At 41.0% G+C, this 18,860-nt stretch overlaps 2 protein-coding genes and 1 long non-coding RNA gene across 7 annotated transcripts in view; 1 reads left to right on the top strand and 2 right to left on the bottom strand.

Moving 5' to 3' along the window:
• Positions 1 to 29: 29 nt before the first annotated feature.
• Positions 30 to 8,110, bottom strand: DIO1 (iodothyronine deiodinase 1). Its single transcript, XM_081866946.1, has 4 exons — positions 7,645 to 8,110; positions 5,590 to 5,733; positions 4,531 to 4,730; positions 30 to 3,435 (listed from the first exon to the last, which is right to left on the bottom strand). Exons 1-4 carry the CDS (start codon positions 8,093 to 8,095, stop codon positions 3,370 to 3,372), a joined length of 861 nt encoding a protein of 286 aa, XP_081723072.1. The 5' UTR covers positions 8,096 to 8,110; the 3' UTR covers positions 30 to 3,369.
• Positions 30 to 18,860, bottom strand: part of LOC309344523 — a 69,622-nt gene continuing 50,791 nt past the window's right edge. Inside the window, exon 2 of the long non-coding RNA XR_014157756.1 lies at positions 30 to 1,455. This is a non-coding gene — a long non-coding RNA (uncharacterized lncRNA). The remainder of the gene's footprint in view (positions 1,456 to 18,860) is intronic.
• On the top strand, positions 8,653 to 18,031 carry YIPF1 (Yip1 domain family member 1). Of its 5 annotated transcripts, none has more exons than XM_081866940.1 (10): positions 8,653 to 8,872; positions 10,864 to 10,938; positions 11,755 to 11,918; positions 12,924 to 13,004; positions 13,660 to 13,747; positions 13,849 to 13,965; positions 14,580 to 14,746; positions 15,902 to 16,084; positions 16,659 to 16,756; positions 17,669 to 18,031. In XM_081866940.1, exons 2-9 carry the CDS (start codon positions 10,908 to 10,910, stop codon positions 16,749 to 16,751), a joined length of 924 nt encoding a protein of 307 aa, XP_081723066.1. In that variant the 5' UTR covers positions 8,653 to 8,872; positions 10,864 to 10,907; the 3' UTR covers positions 16,752 to 16,756; positions 17,669 to 18,031. The 5 variants fall into 5 exon arrangements, with proteins under 5 accessions (XP_081723066.1, XP_081723065.1, XP_081723069.1 ...); XM_081866939.1 differs by lacking the exon at positions 8,653 to 8,872 and adding an exon at positions 8,884 to 9,269; XM_081866943.1 differs by lacking the exon at positions 8,653 to 8,872 and adding an exon at positions 9,363 to 9,464.

Genomic DNA, 18,860 nt, shown 5'->3' with positions numbered 1-18,860 from the left:
ACCCAAGAAAAACCACAAACTGCTGAATGTAACTGAAGCTAATTACTTGGTTTATTGATATATAAACAATAATAGAGATGAACAATTGGAGATGATGTGAAATAGAATTATAAATGATACAGAATGCATATAGAAAATAGAATATATAGTAATGAATACAAAATATGATTAAATATTTAGCCATTGGATATGATTTGCATATTGATTAACAAATGGCATCCACTGACAAAGCAATCAATCCAAGTGAATAACATAACAGCTATCTCTCTCCAATCAATCTGTTGTAAATAATTATACGTTCCTAGCATATTAGAGCAATGAAATTCATAGTTCCCAAGCATACAGCAATAGACCAGATCCTGTGGATCAGATTGCGAAGTAAGGTGGAAAGCAGCAGGAAAGGATAAAACCATAAACTGTGCAACCTTCCCCTCCCCAAATAAAAGATGTAGAAGAACTGAGCATGCCTTTTATATCAATCAGTAAAGGGACTATGGGGCTGGATCTTTCCATTAATTTTTTTTCCTTTCAGTTTTACTGTTTGTATGGACAGACTCCCATAAACATGGACTATGTATTACCATAATCCATATGGGAGAAGGAAGAAAGATGAACAAACGGGACCCTGTTGTACAAGTGGTTCTTCATGAAGGGAGCTTTGACACACTACCAGGATCAGTTTGCCAAAACATTAGGCTCTCACTTTGTTTAGGTGATGTGATTGCTTTTCTGCCACTCTGCAGAATGCCAAGTCACTGGAAGCCTTGACTGAAAACAGCAAAAATGTGCACTCAGATTCAAGCAGCTTTCACAGGAAAGAGCCAGACATGGTACAATGTCCATTTTACTCCATCATGGCTGTTCTACTGTATGCACAGAACATATCATCATGGTTGGGTGTAGGCCAAGCAAGACCCAGATAAGCAATATTTAGGATCAAAAGGACCATATGACTAGTCTCAGATACACAAAGGGCCTTTGAGCTTGCAGTTTCTCAAAGAGTAGCTTTTCACATCACATGCCATACTGCTTTTGAAAGTGGGAAGAATTTCAAGTGTATTTCGGTAAATATGGCAAGGATGGAGAACCTGTGGCCCTCAACATATTGTTGGAGTCCAGGTCATATCAGGCTAAGGCAGCATGTTCAACCAAGCATGCTATATGGTTCCCAGTTTGCTTTTTTAAGCCAAATGTAAAATAATCTCAACAGGTACATTTGTATACTTGGGAATGCTTATAATATCTTAAGAAGACAGATTCATAGGTAGTGTTAACAATAACAAATAAAGGTAAAGGGACCCCTGACCATTAGGTCCAGTCGTGACCGACTCTGGGGTTGCGACGCTCATCTTGCTTTATTGGCCGAGGGAGCCGGCGTACAGCTTCCAGGTCATGTGGCCAGCATGATTAAGCTGCTTCTGGCGAACCAGAGCAGCGCAAGGAAACGCCATTTACCTTCCCGCCGGAGTGGTACCTATTTATCTACTTGCACTGTGTGCTTTCGAACTGCTAGGTTGGCAGGAGCAGGCACCGAGCAACGGGAGCTCACCCCGTCGCGGGGATTCGAACCACCAACCTTTTGATCGGCAAGTCCTAGGCTCTGTGGTTTAACCCACAGCGCCACCCGCATCCCACCACCAACAACAAATAGTGTGCTATAATTGCACACTAGCAACTAACTAGTACACTAACATTGCTAGCTGGACAGATCCACCGAAAATTACAGTATTCCTTCCAAGGCATTTGTTCTAGCAATGGTCTGAGTTGGATGAATATTCAGGAATCTTCTGGCATCAAAATCTGTCCTGCATATTATGTATCCAATACAGCCTTAGAAAACAAAGAGCTTAAAGCGATCAGTTATGGAATAAGCCTCTGTCTTTCACCAATGCAACCACCACCATCCAGCATTCTGTAGTTGGTGTTTCTCCTTTGCTCCTTTTGACAACCACAATATCAAATGATGACACTTAAAAACTGCAAGCCTGTAAAGATGGTATGAGACAGTTTGATCATAATAATTTAGTATATTGTTTCTGTTAATATTTTTTTTTTGTAAATCAGGTCACAGCCCCTCGTTTTAAGCTATGACCATCATAAACAAATATTAATAGAAACAAGACTAACAAACCATTACAATATCTCAGAAATTTTCTATAACCTCCTCGAATAAACATTACAAACGTTAGACATGCTACCCATACCACTGCTCTGTTTTGACTGAGAAAGATAATCTGATCACCTGAAGAAATAGTCCATTCTAGCAGAGGAAGCAGCTGCAAGTGTGCACTTTGCACAATCCAAAAACCTCCTTTCATCTTAGCTGTTTCCAGCTGAATAACTAATGTTTGGGAGAGACCCGCAGGCCAAGGATCCCCCACCCCTGGCATACAGGCTGTTTAATGTGGCAATCCCTTCATGTGGAGCCACCTGCCATGCACTGCACCACAACAGTTTTTTGTTTTGTTATGTAGTGTTGTCAGGGATGGGAGATCATTGGAAGTGTCTGGTGAGCCACTTCACATTAATTGCTTGTTCCATGGACCCATCTTTATACAGCTGTTTCTCAAATTACTATGGGACTGCTGTTTTCATATGTTACTTAGGCCACAATGATTGATATTTGCAACACTTGCAGGCTGCACTTCAGTTATTTAGATGCTTAATTTAGTGTGTGTATTTGCGCTCCTTATATTGAGGACTAATGATTGCTTTCTAACAGTCTGCCAGTTTTCCTCGTTCCAACTAAATTGGATTTTTTCCTTTGTATATATTCTAAATCTCCTCTAAATGAATATGAATACCTTTAAAAATTGGTTGTATCCATGTGGACATTTGTGGAGAAGATAACACACAAACCATGAGTTTCCCAAGGTGCAGAAGATCTATACCTTTTTTTACACAGTTTGGTGGGACTTTATTTCATACTTGTCTGACTCTGTTGTGTTGAACTTTCTGTCTCCCTTGTGTCAAGAAATTTTGCTATCTTAAGACCACAGCTCATCAGATGCAAGGATTTATGTCGATGGAGTATGATGGCTCTGCTTTTCATGTTTGTTTATTCTTTATATTATCATTTCTCAATAAATCTGTAAAATAAAGTAAGAATTGGTTGTATCCAAATAAGTTTTCCTGTTAGCACACTAGAACTTCCTCTCCCAACATCCTTCTCCTTCCAATCTGATCCAGAGGGCAGAGCAACCCCCTCAAAATATTATTGGGTAGAAAAGGGGGGAAGTTCTATTGTGCAGGCAGAAGTCCATGCACTAGTGGGAGGACTTCATGGGTTGTATGTAGCCTTTAATCAACAGACTATGACGTTACTGTATTGTTCACATATGAGATTGTTATTAGGCCTGTTTTATAGTTCTAAAGCAGTTTTTCCAAGACTTCACGTACTTCTTCTGGGTGATAATTCCAGGGTCCCACTCCACCCTGTAAAAGAAATACCATTATGAGCAATTTCTAGGGAGGAGAATGCAGGTTGTACAAAATATTCCTCATCTTCATGAAAAGTATTTAGTGAGACAATATTTGGCACCAGCTAATTATTTAACAATTAGATGTCAAAAATAGAATTCAAAATGGTTTGCAATTATACAAATACTGTATCTCCCAACTAAGTTATTGTTTTCTATCTCATGTGAGATGAGAGGCAAAATTACACAAGTGATTACACTGGGAGAAAGGGTGAGAAATAAATTCAAGGAACTAAATAAATGCATGCTGTGTTTTTTTGTTAAGAAAAGCAGATTTGGAGGGCTGTTGTTCTGAACAGATAAGCAAACACATCGCGCTCCTGCAGCATTTCCTTCAGGTTCAAGTTACTCCCAAACTGCTTTTTCTCCCACAAGGTCCCAGGTGCTTGTTCGACAAGTACATGGAATCCCACAGGGCAAGGGGGAAAGGAACTAGGTTTGGAAACCTTAAGATGGAAGAGGGTTAAACACCTCTTTATCTCTAGTCTGCTCAGCTCAGAATGGCAACCCTCCAAACCTGACTTCCTTCACACATTTCCTTGCACATATTTATATGTAATGCATATTTTGCAACTATACAAGCACGAGAGAGAAACACAATGTAGTTGCCAGCGTAGCTAACAGGGTGCCCTCCAGATTTTGTTGGACTAAAACTGCTGGAGTAAAACTTCTGGAGTCTTTTCTTGAAGGCACTACGCAGGTTACCCCTGCAGTAGACTACTGTATCTCTTTCTCTTTAAGGAGATTCAAGTTGCAGTTCTCATAGGATCGAATCTTGGTAAAGTTAATGACATTTAGAAACAGGTAAATTCAGGAGGCCTGCTAAGTCAAGGCGGATTCCAAGTTAACTCTAAAAGAAGACAATGAAATGGACGTAGTCTCCACTTTCATGAGAAGGTTCTTGGTTGACTCACACCAGGGTAGGAATTATTCCGTACCTTTTCTTAATAATATGATCTAAGGCACTCAGGCTACCCAGACGAACTATCATGTTGTGATACATGCTGTGCTGAACGCAAGGGTCCTACCAAACTAATAACATTTTTATTACCTTGTAGATAATATTTCCTTTTTGAAGGACATAAAGCCTTTCTGGTAGAGCTGCATACTTGGAACTGCTTAGGTTCTCCATTGTGTCTACAACCACTGGACATGAGGGATTCTCTTTCAGTAGGACCTGTGCAGCCTGGATACGATCTTGGAGGGTTTGATGACTTTTAATGGCAATATTGTTCTTAAAAGCCCATCCATCTAAAGCAAACAGCATGATTAGGCTAATCATATAGCATCTAGTCATAGCAACATTTATTAATAACCTTCAGAATTGTAGAATTGTATGTCGGAGTATTAAGTTGGATAATAAAATTTATATTTTAATCCAGTTTTTACTGATTTATAAATGAGGCAAACTTGGCAAAAGGTGGTATTCAATTTAAGTTTTATTCGGAGTAGATCTATTAAATTATTGAACCTAACTTTGCCATGTTTATTAATTTCAGTGGGTGCATTCTCAGTGAAACTTAGTTGAATACCACCCAAAGTATTTAAGTCCTCATTTTTAAAATTGATGTGGCTAACCAAGCACCCTAGTTTTGAAGCATTTGTTTTGATTTTCAATACTGAGACCAAAAGGTTAACATATTTAGAGGCATACAAGCACTTTCTTGCATCTTCTAATCCCTTTTAAGAAATTAACAATTAAAACAGATACAGGAAATCTGTGACCTTCCAAATATTGTTGGACTACAACTCCCATCATCCCTGACCATTGTCCATGGCTGGCTATGGCTGATGGGTGTAGGAATCCAACAACATCTGGAGGATCACTTGTTCCCTGTTCCTGAATTTAAAATATGCTATAGTAGTTTAGTTACTGTCTATATGCTATGACAGTAATGGGACACCTGAGGCCCAGGGGTGAGGGCAAATGTGGCCTTGCAGGCCTCTCTATCTTACCCTTAAAACTATCCCCAAGTGATATACCCTCCTCAGCCATGCTCCTCACGAGCCCTGATTTGTACCCTCCTTGAGTGTTTTTGCTTGACTGGATAGAGGATAGAGAGGGATGTGTGAATGTGTGTAGAAATTGCCCATAGTAATCTTACTTTACCTGAGGCATGAGCTTCTTCAATGTAGATTATAAGGAAATCTGCTGCAAATCTGAAGTCTTCGATGAGCTTCTTGAATTTGCCAAATTTGAACATAAATGAAGGTCAGGTACAGCTTCCAAATGCCAAGACCAAAGGCCTCGTTCCTGCAACAGACATAAGCAGTCTTCAAAGTGTAATGAAACTAGAATTAAAGTGTTTTCCTTAAAAAGTACCAGTCAATAATTCTTCCACATTCCTTGTACGCAGGACATCTAACATTTGATCCTATGGGAACTCAAACCTTGGGAGACAAGCAGGATGGCATTCTACTAATGTATCCCATTACAGCAAGGATTTCTGCTTGCACAATGGGACTTCTTCTGCTCCTCTGTGCACACCCTGCACCCTCCTCAAATCTGTTCCATTGGGTTAGGGAAACTCATAGAATGCATTTAATGGGGGAAGGGGAGGAGAAGGAGATGGAACAATTGCCTTAGCTCTATGCCGGATTCCACACATACATTTTCCAGTATGCTAAGGGTGCTTCCATTTATCCTGCATCTCAAATGGGCCACCTACAACCTCATAGAATCATATAACTGAAGAGTTGGAAAGGACCACAAGGGTTATCTAGTCCAGCCCCAGAAATGCAGGAATCTTTTCACCAATGTGAGGCTTGAACCCATGACCCTGAGATTAAGTGTTTCATGCTCTACTGACTTAGCTAGCCATTATGATCTTCATGGTATCTGTTAAGTTGTGGGTGAACATATCAGACGACACAGTGAGTCTTCAAACAGCTCTTGTTTATTCACAGCCCAGAACAGAACTGAACTGAAGGGTTCAGCCAGCCTGCTTATGTAGAGCTCCACTACAACGCAAGAGTAACAACTTTCTGTAACTATCCAATCACTGAACGTCACTTTCAATTCCTTATTTGCATATATGGACCTGAGTGAAAACTATCTACAGTATCCCCCTGCTGGCCCAGGGTGAGATCGGGTTACATATGCTTCAGGTTACATACGCTTCAGGTTACAGACTCTGCTAACCCAGAAATAGTACCTCAGGTTAAGAACTTTGCTTCAGGATGAGAACAGAAATCGTGCTCCGGAGGCGCGGCGGCAGCGGGAGGCCCCATAGGCTAAAGTGGTGCTTCAGGTTAAGAACAGTTTCAGGTTAAGAACGGACCTCCGGAACGAATTAAATACTTAACCCGAGGTACCACTGTACATAACAGTATCACCCTTTCATGACAGTCTATGAAATATCTTTCTTTGGTTCTTATTCCAAAACACATTTTGCCTCAGTCATCCTCAACAACCAAGAACACGCAGACCATACAGTGTAAGTTTTGAGAATGCGCATATGCATGCTTTGACTTTTCTGTGCATTTTAAAGACTTTGCAGTTACTTATAAAGTGCAGCTTAATGATTGAAGAGTATGTTGTAAGAGAGAGCAAAGTGTGTTTTGTGTTTGTTCTTTGTCCTGAGAGTACATTTGGGCAACCTGGAGCTTTAGTAATCACTGTCTCTTTTCTAGACCCACATCATGTGCTTAAAAGAAATTCAATGCATTTTCAAAGCATATGGTTACCGGAAACTGTCATTTTCTCTCCTCCCTCTTGCCAGAACTACAATTCCTTACACCCTTACCAGTCCCCATAATTCTTTGAGGGAAGTTATGTGCTTTGAATGTATGGTCTGGATCTGACCAGGGAGAAGAGAGTCTGAGATCTGCTGCTTACTTACTGGAGTTCTTCTCAAGTCATTAATATGCACATGAAATAGAGACCTTGCCATTTCACCACCCAATTTGTAATTCCAGGTAATTATATCTGGCCTGAGTTGTTTTGTGCCTTTTGTAACCTTCCCCAATTTTCTCAATATGTTCTGGCTCAATTCAGGCTGCACACCCACCCACTTAATTATTGTTTAATGTGGTGTCTAAATTGTCAAACCATGGTTCACGATAAGCTAACAGTACAGAATCAGAAACCATGTTTTGAAATGAGTTGCCAAACAGCAGTTTGTGTTAACAAATACCAGGAGACCTTTAAAAATATTCAACTTACCATGCATGAAGTCCAGTATGTGACGTATTTCCCCTCTAAAATCTACTAGAGGGGTGTTAGGAGCAGGACAGCCTTGAAACACTTCGTCTTCTAGCCTTTGCCATCTGACTTTCAAGACGAAGAGTAAGTACTGGAAACTGAAGAAAGTTGGACCCCAGTTTTCATAGTCGAAATTGGGGTTTCTTGCCATGCTGCTCTTTCCCCCTTGTTTCAAAATATATCTCTTCGCGGTAGCTGGGAATAAGATCAAGCAGATTTTACCAACAGCCGTAAAGAAGCACACTTCAAAGAGAATCCAGAACTTTTGCACCAATGTCCTGATTCTGAACATCTTGCCAGAATGAGAGACTGCTGTGTTGTGCAAAGTTGAGAGAGGGGGAAAGTAGATGAAGTAGCTTAGCTTTTGAACATGCATATGCAAGACTTCTGCTATTGGCTCACCAACTGCCATTCTAAAGGTTACGGTAAATGAAATGTTAATCAGAATAAATAATTTGCAGTTTCCAGGAATCAAGGGTGTATCCCTTCTGCTGTGCTGTAGGGTTTGTACTTGTTCCAATAGTATTTCGGTGCACCAATTATTACTGCTGGAGGATTCAGAACCAGGATCACATTTTAGAATGATTTAATTTGTTTGAACTGAGGAATATGAACAGGAATTACATTTTTTGTTTGTTTTTTTATCATAATTCCTGACCCCCCCCCCCACCACTTGACTTCTTTAAAAAAAAGTAAGTGTGGCCCTTGTGCATATCAGCTGTATGGATAATTCCCATCTCCCTTTAATATCCTATTGTTATTTGTATTGTGCATGTACTGCTGCACTTGCTCTCACAACAGCCACTGTTCCCATTTCACATATGAAAGCAGAATGCTTGAGGCTGTGTGGCAGCGGAGGACTTCTGTTTACTTTTAACAGCTGGGCAATCCAGCAAGCATAAAGATTAAGCAACAGGTAGAGTTTGGTCTATTGCGTCTCTGAACAACACGGTTTGTGAAAGACGAGGGAGCTGCCGGGAAGAAAACAAACCTGTTTATCGGCGTCCCCCTGCTCAGTTCCCACACATCTCTTTTGGAGCGAGCGTTTCTTCATCACTTTAAGGGAAGATGTAACAGTTTGCTCCGCCTTCAGAGGCTGAAAGCTTCCTAGCGAGATCATTAAGGAAGGTCGTGTGAAGGCGGTACTGCGCTGCCCATCGGAGCAGAGAACGGGGATCTTGAAATCATGGTGCGAGAAGGAGGAAAAGAGGCTGTTTGAATGAGTAACCAGCTCAAGAACCTGCAGGCAGGCAGCCCTTGGAGCTTACTCCCAAGGGAGCATGCATAGGATTACAGTTTGTCCTTTACAGGCAGCTCTGCAAAAGGCAGAGCGGCAGCTTGGAAGGTTAACACATTTATTGCGGCACAAGCTTCCGCACCCCTAATCTCACCTGCCGCGACAAATCTGCTGGGCTTTATAAGGCGCCCGGTGCTCGCTTTCTCTTTAAAGGGAGGGGACAGGAGGAGAGCGACAGAGAGACGCGCCGGTCGGCTCGGGCCTCTTAAAGGGCGCCCTGTCTCTTTAAGGAGGAGAGAAGTTAAAGCAGCCGCCGAGCCCTTGCCGTTTCCGGCAACACAGGCCCCCGGTACGTAGCGTCCCTTTTTTGGCACCGGGAGGTAGTGGCCGCGGCGCCGCCTCGTGGAGTGGGTGGGTGGGTGGGTGGGAGGGAAGGAGAGGGTCCACCCTGCGGCCTGGCCCAAAGGGAGGCTTCACACGTTAGGGGGAAAGAGAGAGACCCGTGTCTGCGCGGGTGGAACACCACCCCCTTGCCGGCTCCCTGGTGCGCAGTCCCCCCGTTCGAATGATGCAGCCGGGGGCTTATTCACTGCGCCCAAATAGGACCGCAGGGAAGGGAAGCGATGGCTGCTGCCCCTCTCTTCCCGCCGTAAGAGGCATCTCTTAATGCAGATGGGTCCCTCTTTCGTGTCCTTTAACCGCCTTAGCAGTGCCAAGGGTGGGTTTTCTCCCTCGCAGCCCCCTTTATGGCATTAAATATGGAAGCGGCGGTGATTTGCATGGAACTGGGAAGTGATTTGGGGCTGACGTATGGATAGGTAACGAGCGCAAGGCTGCTGGTTACATCAAGGCTTGTCTGTTGCTACGTCTTCAGTCTCCATGTAATAAAAACGTATTTGCTTGGAAGTTAGCTTCATGGGTTCCCCAAAGCACTTCAGGGTTGGGTTTTTTTTGGGGGGTGGGGCGGCTATTAGGCACTGGGTAGTTTTTTCCTTCCCTGCTGGAAGACTGCAGTGGCCAGAATACCTGCCTGCCTGCTTTCCCATACCTTGACCACTACAGATTTCCAGTAGGATATTCCGTCAGCAACCTTAGGACTTGAAAGATAAAGCAGCACAAAACTGCTTCTGAGGAAGTGCCCCTAGATTTGTGTATGTGGTGTAAGAAGCAGCAAGAGCACCAGGAAAGATACTGGGGGGCTAGTGCTACTGGAAAGGTACCTCTGGGGCTGTGACCACATAGTAAGACAGCCATCCAGGGCAACCGTCACTGTATGGATCTGGCAACTTTTCACCATACCACAGTAAATCACTGAAGAGAATCATTGGCAGTGGTGCAGATTTGTAGGGCATTTGACATGCTTACAGATACAGTGCAGCCTTCATCCTGTGTGTTTGTGACTTTTTGTTGCCTTTCACAAGGCAAAGATGACTAATATATTATTTAAAAAGAACATAAGGAATCGCATTTGGATTTCTAGCAGACATCAGGTTGCTTTTTTGTTTGTGTGATTCAGGCCTTAGACTTTTGAGTTTGCTTTTTGTAATCTAGTTTATTAATTGCCAGAAAGGTAGTTGCACCCAGGTTAGTTGGCTTGTATGTTTCTATTTAAAAAGCTGTACTAAGGAGGGATTGCTTTCCTTTTCCCCTGTTATAGTCTGCCTGAGCCGTTTATTTGTGATCCTTGGATGAAGGGCGGTATAGAAATTTAGTAAATAATAATAATTCTGCCTGTTATATCCGTATTTATATCATTCTCCTTATTGCTTGTAGTAATCTGGATGAAGGGGACTAATCTTGTTGGGAGTCTGTCTGAAGGTTTCTTCAAATTTCCAGGATGTTTCATAGATTCCAGAGCTCTGTGTTTCAGTTTTGCCAATATGTGAATAATAGAGTTCCATTTTTAATTTGAAACTGTATTTAATCTGCTTCATGTTTTCCAGCTATTTTTCACTTCTGAGCACTTCGTTGGGACATTGGTGCATGAATGGCAACTGTGGATGACCTAAAGTTTCATGGTAACTTATAAAATTACACTTAAAGTCTCTGAATTATTCTGCAGTATGTGCACGGGGCCATTGCATTAATACCACTTATATAATTAAACCATGTTTCATAATGCACAGTCTTGCGAGCTCAACATTACTGCTGATTGTTTTAAAAGCAGCGTTTATCAGTTATGGAACTGAGCTCAGTCATCTCTACATAATGGGAATATTATGGGAAAAGTGATGGAGCATTTTGCACATGAAGAGAGCATTAAGTAATCGCTTAAAGTTCTGCCAATTTGCTAGGTGCTTATTCTAATTAGGACTGAAAGCCCAGTTACAGTTCCTACAGTTAGGTAGTATGCCACTGGTTCAAATGTATAGAAAGCCGACAGTTACAGCAGACAAGTAGGAGGAGTGACTCCTTTTGGAGCTTGCCATTGGTGAAAATTGCAGTAGACGTGAATTGTTTCTGTTCTGGCAGTCTACTGCTGTTCTAATTACTTAAAATGTGTGTGGGTTTATACCATTAGTATTAATTTGTCTCCTGCACCTATTGATTTATGTTTCTGTGCTGCTCCCCTTTCAATATGCACTAGTTCAAATAGCCTTTCTGTCTAGTGAACTCAACCCTAGGGTGTAGATTCAGGTCTGCCATCAGCTAGTGTGCAAGAGGTAGACCAGCAGCACATCTTACTCGGGGGGGGGGGGGAATCTTTTTAACTGGGCGCCAACACAAGCTTTGCAACATAATGATGGGAGAGCCCTACTAATTTCATACAGTTGCATGCCCTGACAGTTAGCAATGTGAAAATCTAAACTTTATTGGAATGATTTGTTTTTCAGAATTTGATGATGCAGCCAATTTGTTGGCAGCAAATCCGGATGCTGTCACAATAAGCATTGATGAACCAGCTGAGAAACCAAAAACAAAGCACGGACATCTGCAAGATTCTGGGAGAGAGGAGGATGATGAGCTATTGGGGACAGATGATTCTGATAAGACTGAGGTTAGAGGACAGTGTAAAGATGTTTTCTGACAGACTGATTTTCCTCCTCAAGCTTTTAATTAGTACAACAGCTATTTTAAATAAATTGAATATGTTGTGTGTAAATGGCAGCAGAAGCCACTTGGGGTAGTCATCTGTGAGAAGGGAAAACATAGGCTAGTCCTTGGCCAGGCTGCTCTGTAGCAAAAAGATTGTATTCCTGAGAAGTTTAATACCCCAGATAGGGTGTTCGATTGGTAGGCACAGTATTGGAAGATAGCTCATGGGGTGTAGGTTGGAATGGGGATAGGAGAGCTTTTTTGTTATCATTATTCACTTGCTGTTTTCTCTGTTAGCCCTGAACTGGTTTGTGAAAGTGCTCTCGTACTTGTTACAATTTCAGGTGGTAAGCACTACATTAATGGTTTGGGGCACTTGTATATGTAAGCAGATATCGAATAAAAATAATTAACTTCAGAATATTCCGTGTGAAAACTGTTCTACATGGCTTGTTGGTACCCTTCTATTGAAATGCATTCTATTGAATTTATTTCTTTCTAGCCACTGGAAGATTTGTTCAGTGGCAATACTTTCCCCGCTTTGACCAGAGGTGTGTGAATCCTCTGTAGTGCTGTGTGTGGCTTTCCCACAGGACTGCAAATTGGAAGAGATTATATACAGCACATATAACAGGCAGTGATGAAATAGATAATTCCTGAGTGGAGTGGCTAGAGTTAACTGAAGGACATAGGGTTGGTACCAGGTTGTCTGAACTTGTGGCCAGTCGCCTGACAATACCACACACACTGTTTCAGAAAGATGGGCTTGGAGAATTAGCAGGGTGGTAACAATAATATATTTGGCATACTTTTTGCTGAAAATTATTCTTCCAAGTTGAAATGTCTTTTCCCACTTTGCTCAAAGATATCTGCAATTCCTATGAGTTAAAAAGACCTGCCTGTTAAAATGACACGCTAATATTGAATTAGCAATCTTTTTCTCCTCTTCTAAAATCTTATATTTCAGTTGCTTGCCGGACAGAAGAAAAGCGCCCCATTCTGGACATTTGAGTATTACCAAACATTTTTTGATGTCGATACATACCAGGTTTGTAATCTGCAGTAATGTCTCTATTAAGGCACCATGCGCAAGTGATCTTCAGCTTGCTTTTTTGTGCATAGCAGAGCTGGTAGTGGATACTATCTGCAACTGTTCAGAGTTCATCATTTTTCCATATTCATAGGTCTCCAAGCAAAAAAAAGTACAAATGATTCATTCTTTTTGAAAATGTATCTGGCCTGTTGCCACTCCCTGCCACTTGAAATTGTCAATACCAATCAATGCATGTGTGATTACTACTTTTGTAGGAATATTATAATACTTATCAGCAGAGTTTGCTGTGCACTTCAGTCTCTGGAGTTCTGTCCACAAATGCAACCTGTTATTCAAAGTGCCGCATGCTTGCACCCTTTACTAGTGTGTGCTAAGTCATCAAATTTCAATGGAAGCTTAACTGTGGATGTCAACTATGGAAACAATAGGATGAGTGTTATGCAGCAATATCAGAAGTAGGTGGGGAGGAGGGATTAGCAAACCATTCTTACAACTGAAGCAAGAAGAAAATACAGAGGGGATAGCCAGACAACTGTGCCATTTCAAACACTCAAAGCAATTATCTAGTTCAGATGTCACAATAATTTAATTAAATAATTTAATTAAAATCATTTATCTTCAGTCAAATGTTTTGTTTTACTTTTATTAGGTCCTCGACAGAATCAAAGGTTCTGTTTTTCCAGTACCAGGGAAAAACTTTGTAAGACTGTATATTCGAAGTAATCCAGATCTTTATGGTACGTGCAAATGCTAAAATTGTCATGAAAGAACTTAATTTTTTTCCAACACTGGGTCAGTCAGTCAGAATAAATGATCTTTTCCTTTTGTTTCCATTAAGGTCCCTTTTGGATATGTGCCACGTTAGTCTTTGCCATTGCTATCAGTGGCAACCTTTCAAAATTTTTCATCCATCTGGGCAAACCTGATTTCCATTATGTGCCTGAATTCCGAAAAGGTTTGTGTTAAAAGCTGTATTCCAAATACATTTGAATTCCTGGTGGTTCACTGTTCTAGCTAAGATAACAGAAGAAGAAATTTAAGATACAGTTAGCCACCATATAAAGGGAGACATGGGTTTTGTTCCGAAGTACATGGCAGTTCAAGATACTAAGTTCCTCACCAAATTAGAAGCCAGGAAGAGGCTGTAGATATGATGTGTATAATATTGCCTGACCTAGACTGAGAGCTTAGGCAAGTGAAGACAGGAATGGCTTAGGGAGCAGCCAGAAAGAGCTGGGTGACCATAAGAGAATGCATGTATCAGGTAATTGCTCTTAGTTATGTATGGGTGTTGTGTTATAGAGAGGCTCAGTAACTTTGGCAGCCTAATTCAGTGTTCCATTTCTCTTACTGAGTGACAGAGATAACAGAGGCATATTTTAAGGTGTAGCCTGTGAGACCTGATTTCAAAAGGTTAACTGCTGCCAGATGATTATCAATCAAACACAGAGTAATGCAGCCAGCTGTTAGGTAGTTTTAATTTACATCCTTTGAGGCCAGTATTTCTGTGATGTGATAGCCTTGATTATTTTGCTGTGATTCTGAATGCTGAAATAAATCTCTTTACAGTGTCCATAGCTGCTACAGCCATCTATGCATATGCTTGGCTAGTTCCTCTAGCTCTCTGGGGATTTCTTATGTGGAGAAACAGTAAAGTTGTGAACATAGTATCCTACTCATTTCTTGAGATTGTGTGCGTTTATGGCTATTCACTTTTCATTTATATTCCAACAGCGGTAAGTTCAATATAAAGAATTCCTGAGTATATGAAGAGTCTTGAGGAAGTGCTGAATAAAATGTTTTGATTTTTTTAAATAATATAAACAGATCAATACAGATTGTTGACAGTTTATATGGGAAGTTTAGATGAGAAATCCATTCATGGCCTGCTTAATTCATCTTGGAAATACTGGACAAATTTCACTGAGATTTGCCCTAAACTGCAGAAATGTGCATAATTTAATCTGAAGGGATGCTTCTTGCTGTTCCCTCCAGCTGTTATGTGCATGGATTCCATGCACTATGCTGTTTCAAGTGGCTACACTGAGGAATACTTCTCTGTAGGGCTGCTGCTTGAACATGGGTACCATCTGAGATGCTGTTGGAATCTTTTGACAGATCCTTTTTTTTTTGAGACCCCCTTAGTTGACAAATGAAACAAAAAAATTGTGTATCGAATATCATCAGTATCTTAACTTATTGAAGGAAGGAAGGGATTGATGGTGGATTTTGGATAGGAGCGATGCAGAGTATTTTCCTGGAAATAGCCATTGCCTACTGTTCACTACGGGATGCGGGTGGCACTGTGGGTTAAACCACAGAGCCTAGGACTTGCCGATCAGAAGGTCGGTGGTTCGAATCCCCGTGACGGGGTGAACTCCCATTGCTTGGTCCCTGGTCCTGCCAACCTAGCAGTTCGAAAGCACGTCAAAGTGCAAGTAGATAAATAGGTACCGCTCCAGCAAGAAGGTAAACGGCGTTTCTGTGCACTGCTCTGGTTCTCCAAAAGCGGTTTAGTCATGCTGGCCACATGACTAGGAAGCTGTACGCCAGCTCCCTTGGCCAATAAAGCTTGATGAGCACTGCAACCCCAGAGTCGGTCATGACTGGACCTAATGGTCAGGGGTCCCTTTAACTTTACCTTACTGTTCACTACATATGCATCATTATGTACTGTATTGTGGGCCACAATTCTAGATTATGTCTTGAAGAGCAGCCAATTTATAACTTTACTCAGTATTGAGTTCAAGACATTGGTTATATATAGAAACCGTTTGTGGGTGCTCTTACTAATTTTCTCAATAAAATCCAGAAAATTCTGTTTCTGTAAGATTTTATCTGATTCAAACCAGCAAAAACTAGAGCTGCATTTCCTTTCTTTTTCTTTACAGATATTGTGGATTATTCCGCAGAAAGCTCTCAGATGGGTTTTGGTGGTATTTGCTTTGTGCCTTTCAGGATCTGTTTTAGTGATGACATTTTGGCCTGCTGTTAGAGATGACAACCGAAGGATTGCAGTGGCTACAATTGTGACGGTGGTACTTCTCAATGCCTTGCTTGCTGTTGGTTGCTTGGTATGACAGTTGTTTCCTAACTTCTCAGTAGTTTTTTCTTAGGTCAGTTTTCATGAACAGTTAAAAGCTTCACCTATGGAGACCTTTATTCATGGAGGAAATCTGCAATCCTCACAAATAAATGTGGTTGTACTTACTGTAAATAACTCTAGAAATGGGTAGCATTTTAAAAATAGGATTTCTGTACCAAGTCATGTCTACAAATGCCTATCAGTGACTGGCTTAAAAGCTGTTTAAGTGGCTAAGTGTTCCTATATTGGAGTAGGATATAAAACCAGTATGTTGAACATGCTTAAATCCCATGCCTTGAGCACTTACTTGCTTGTGTAAACCTTTTTGGCTTTTTTTCATATAATTAATTGATGCTATAATCTGTTTTTGTTTCATTTGTTCACTAAATCAATATAGTCGGTATTGCAGTCATCTTTTAAAACCCAGTGGTAAAGCTAATGGTTGTATTACATCTTCCCTGCCCACATAAGCAATATAAATGTTAAAAGTACAGTATAAAGGTTAACCTGTGATATTCATAATATACTACTGTCCCTTCTTCTCACCTTCTCCAATAATGTAGGCATACTTTTTTGATGCCCCTGAACTGGATGTTGTTATGCCAACTACTGCACTTCCACAAAATGTAACAATAAGAGCAATAAAGGGACAGTAACAAAGGTAAGCATTTCAAAAGTTACACCCTATGTTGGTGGTTTTGCTATAACTCGCTTCAATTTAAGCAGTGATGCTTATTGGGTTGAATTCTATGTCAAGTGTGCTTGGGTTCTCAGGTGGGTCTTCTAATTACATCCTTGCTTGCTGTGCTTGTGCCACAGCAGCTGTGATGACACACTGCACAAGGCACGTGTGGCACTGCTGGACAAATTAAGCAGCCTTTTAATTCCCTTCGCCATCGTGAATGAATTTCAGCAACTCACCTATGTAGGGAAAACTCAGTATATAAGCCTGGAGACACCAGTAGGATAGAGGCAGAATGCCCCTAGTAGCCCTGAACCTTAAAAATCAATTTTGCTCACAACTGCACAGTATCTTGTGATGATTCTTGGTCACAGTGAAGTGTGAGAAAATGCTGTAAACCCACTTATCACTCCCCACCCTCCCATTTAGACAAAGTACATCTGACAGTTCTCTACATGATAGCATACCGAGGCAGTCATGTTTAATTAGCTAACAGGCTTGCTTCAGTGCTTATCTGTATCCTTCTGGGTGCATTTCATGGATATGATCATTTTTTGTTACCGGATGCGTATTTCTACAGATTAGAATTAGAACTGGAATACATGAGGGCCCACATCCAAAATCTGAATATGTTCTATTAAAATAAAAATGGACCTTTGCAACATATCTGGTACAATTAAAACAAATTAACAAACCTTGCAAAACAGCAACAAAACTAAGAAGTGCTTCAGAACAAGGACAAATGCAAGTTTACAGGTTTTGCTCTCCTTTCTAAGTTTTTTATTCTGGACAAATTGTGTAGACAATAGCAAAGATGCTCTAGAACTTGATGCCTTCAGCATTCTGCATTTTAGATTCATAATACTAGCTTGCTTGTCTTTCCCTCCTCAGATATATATTTCTTCATCTGTGAGATATTGCTTTATTGGGGCTTTCCCATATTGAAAAAAAGAAAACCCAAAAGATCTGAAAAGAAGCATCAGCAAAAGCCAAAAGTTCTTAATGACACATCAGCAGAACCAACAAAATTCATAGTACCTCACCCTTGAATGATCAACTAGTAATGGACTTAGTTGAAATTCTGCTCTGTTGAAGCAAAAGATAAAAAAGGTTTCAGTTCAGTGGAATCAATTTCACTTGGAGATTTGAATCCTAAAAATTTCAGCTGTAGATTTAAATTCTAATAATTTATTATTTTTTTATCTTCTGCATAATTCTTGTTTTGACATCAAATAAAAATGACTCAAAATGCCACCATTTCTAAATATTTCTTCCCAAAAGCCTGTATATTTTGCTGTATTTATAATACATCATCAGCATCCACAGGATTTTTGGGGGAGGATGGGAGCATATGCATACAAACATAGTTATAGCTGACCAAGTTTTGCTCAGAAAAGACCAGTTTAAATTAGTGGACCCAAGTTAGTCATGTTCATTCATTTCAGAAGGTCTACTCTGAGTGGGACTAGCATTGGATACAAAACTATATTTTTATGAGTTTGTGGATCCCAGCCCTCTATAATCCCTGGACCCAGCAGGTGTTAGATTTAATCAAGGCTTGTGTGTTAAGCTGAGTGCTAGACACTTCTGATTCCTGGATGCAGCAAGTGTCAAAAGCTAATTAAGCCAGGCTAGCATCCTGGACGATGGGCCATTAAGAGGACCAAGGATCAAAGTGCTTGTTGTGCTAGATTGGCACAACAGGTAAAGCCAGAGTTTAGAGGAGTTAGGAAAGCTGTAAACTGGAGAGACAGCGAAGTGGGTGGGGGAGCAATGTTTGATGTCTGTCTGAATCCAAGGCTGTGGCTATGAGAGAAGACCCATTTGGGGGGTTTGCTGTGAGCCCCTCCATCGTAGGCTCAGGTTGTATATATGTGTAAATAAACCATATATGATAAAGACACCACAGTCTCTGCTGTGTCTCATTTCCCAAAGGAAACATGGAGCCCGGGTAAGCGCATGGAACCCTTGGGATCTTGCACTGCTCAGAGATTGGGGTGGCATGCAACAATATATACCAGGGCCAGCCCACCCATGAGGCCAGGTGAAGCAACCACTATTTGTTGACTGCAAGGGTCACAGA

The sequence above is a fragment of the Podarcis erhardii genome, assembly GCF_964252035.2.
Source record: "Podarcis erhardii genome assembly, chromosome: 6".
Lineage (NCBI taxonomy): Eukaryota > Metazoa > Chordata > Lepidosauria > Squamata > Lacertidae > Podarcis > Podarcis erhardii.
The sequence above is the reverse complement of the archived record's forward strand: the minus strand, read 5'-3'. Positions and strand labels throughout refer to the sequence as shown.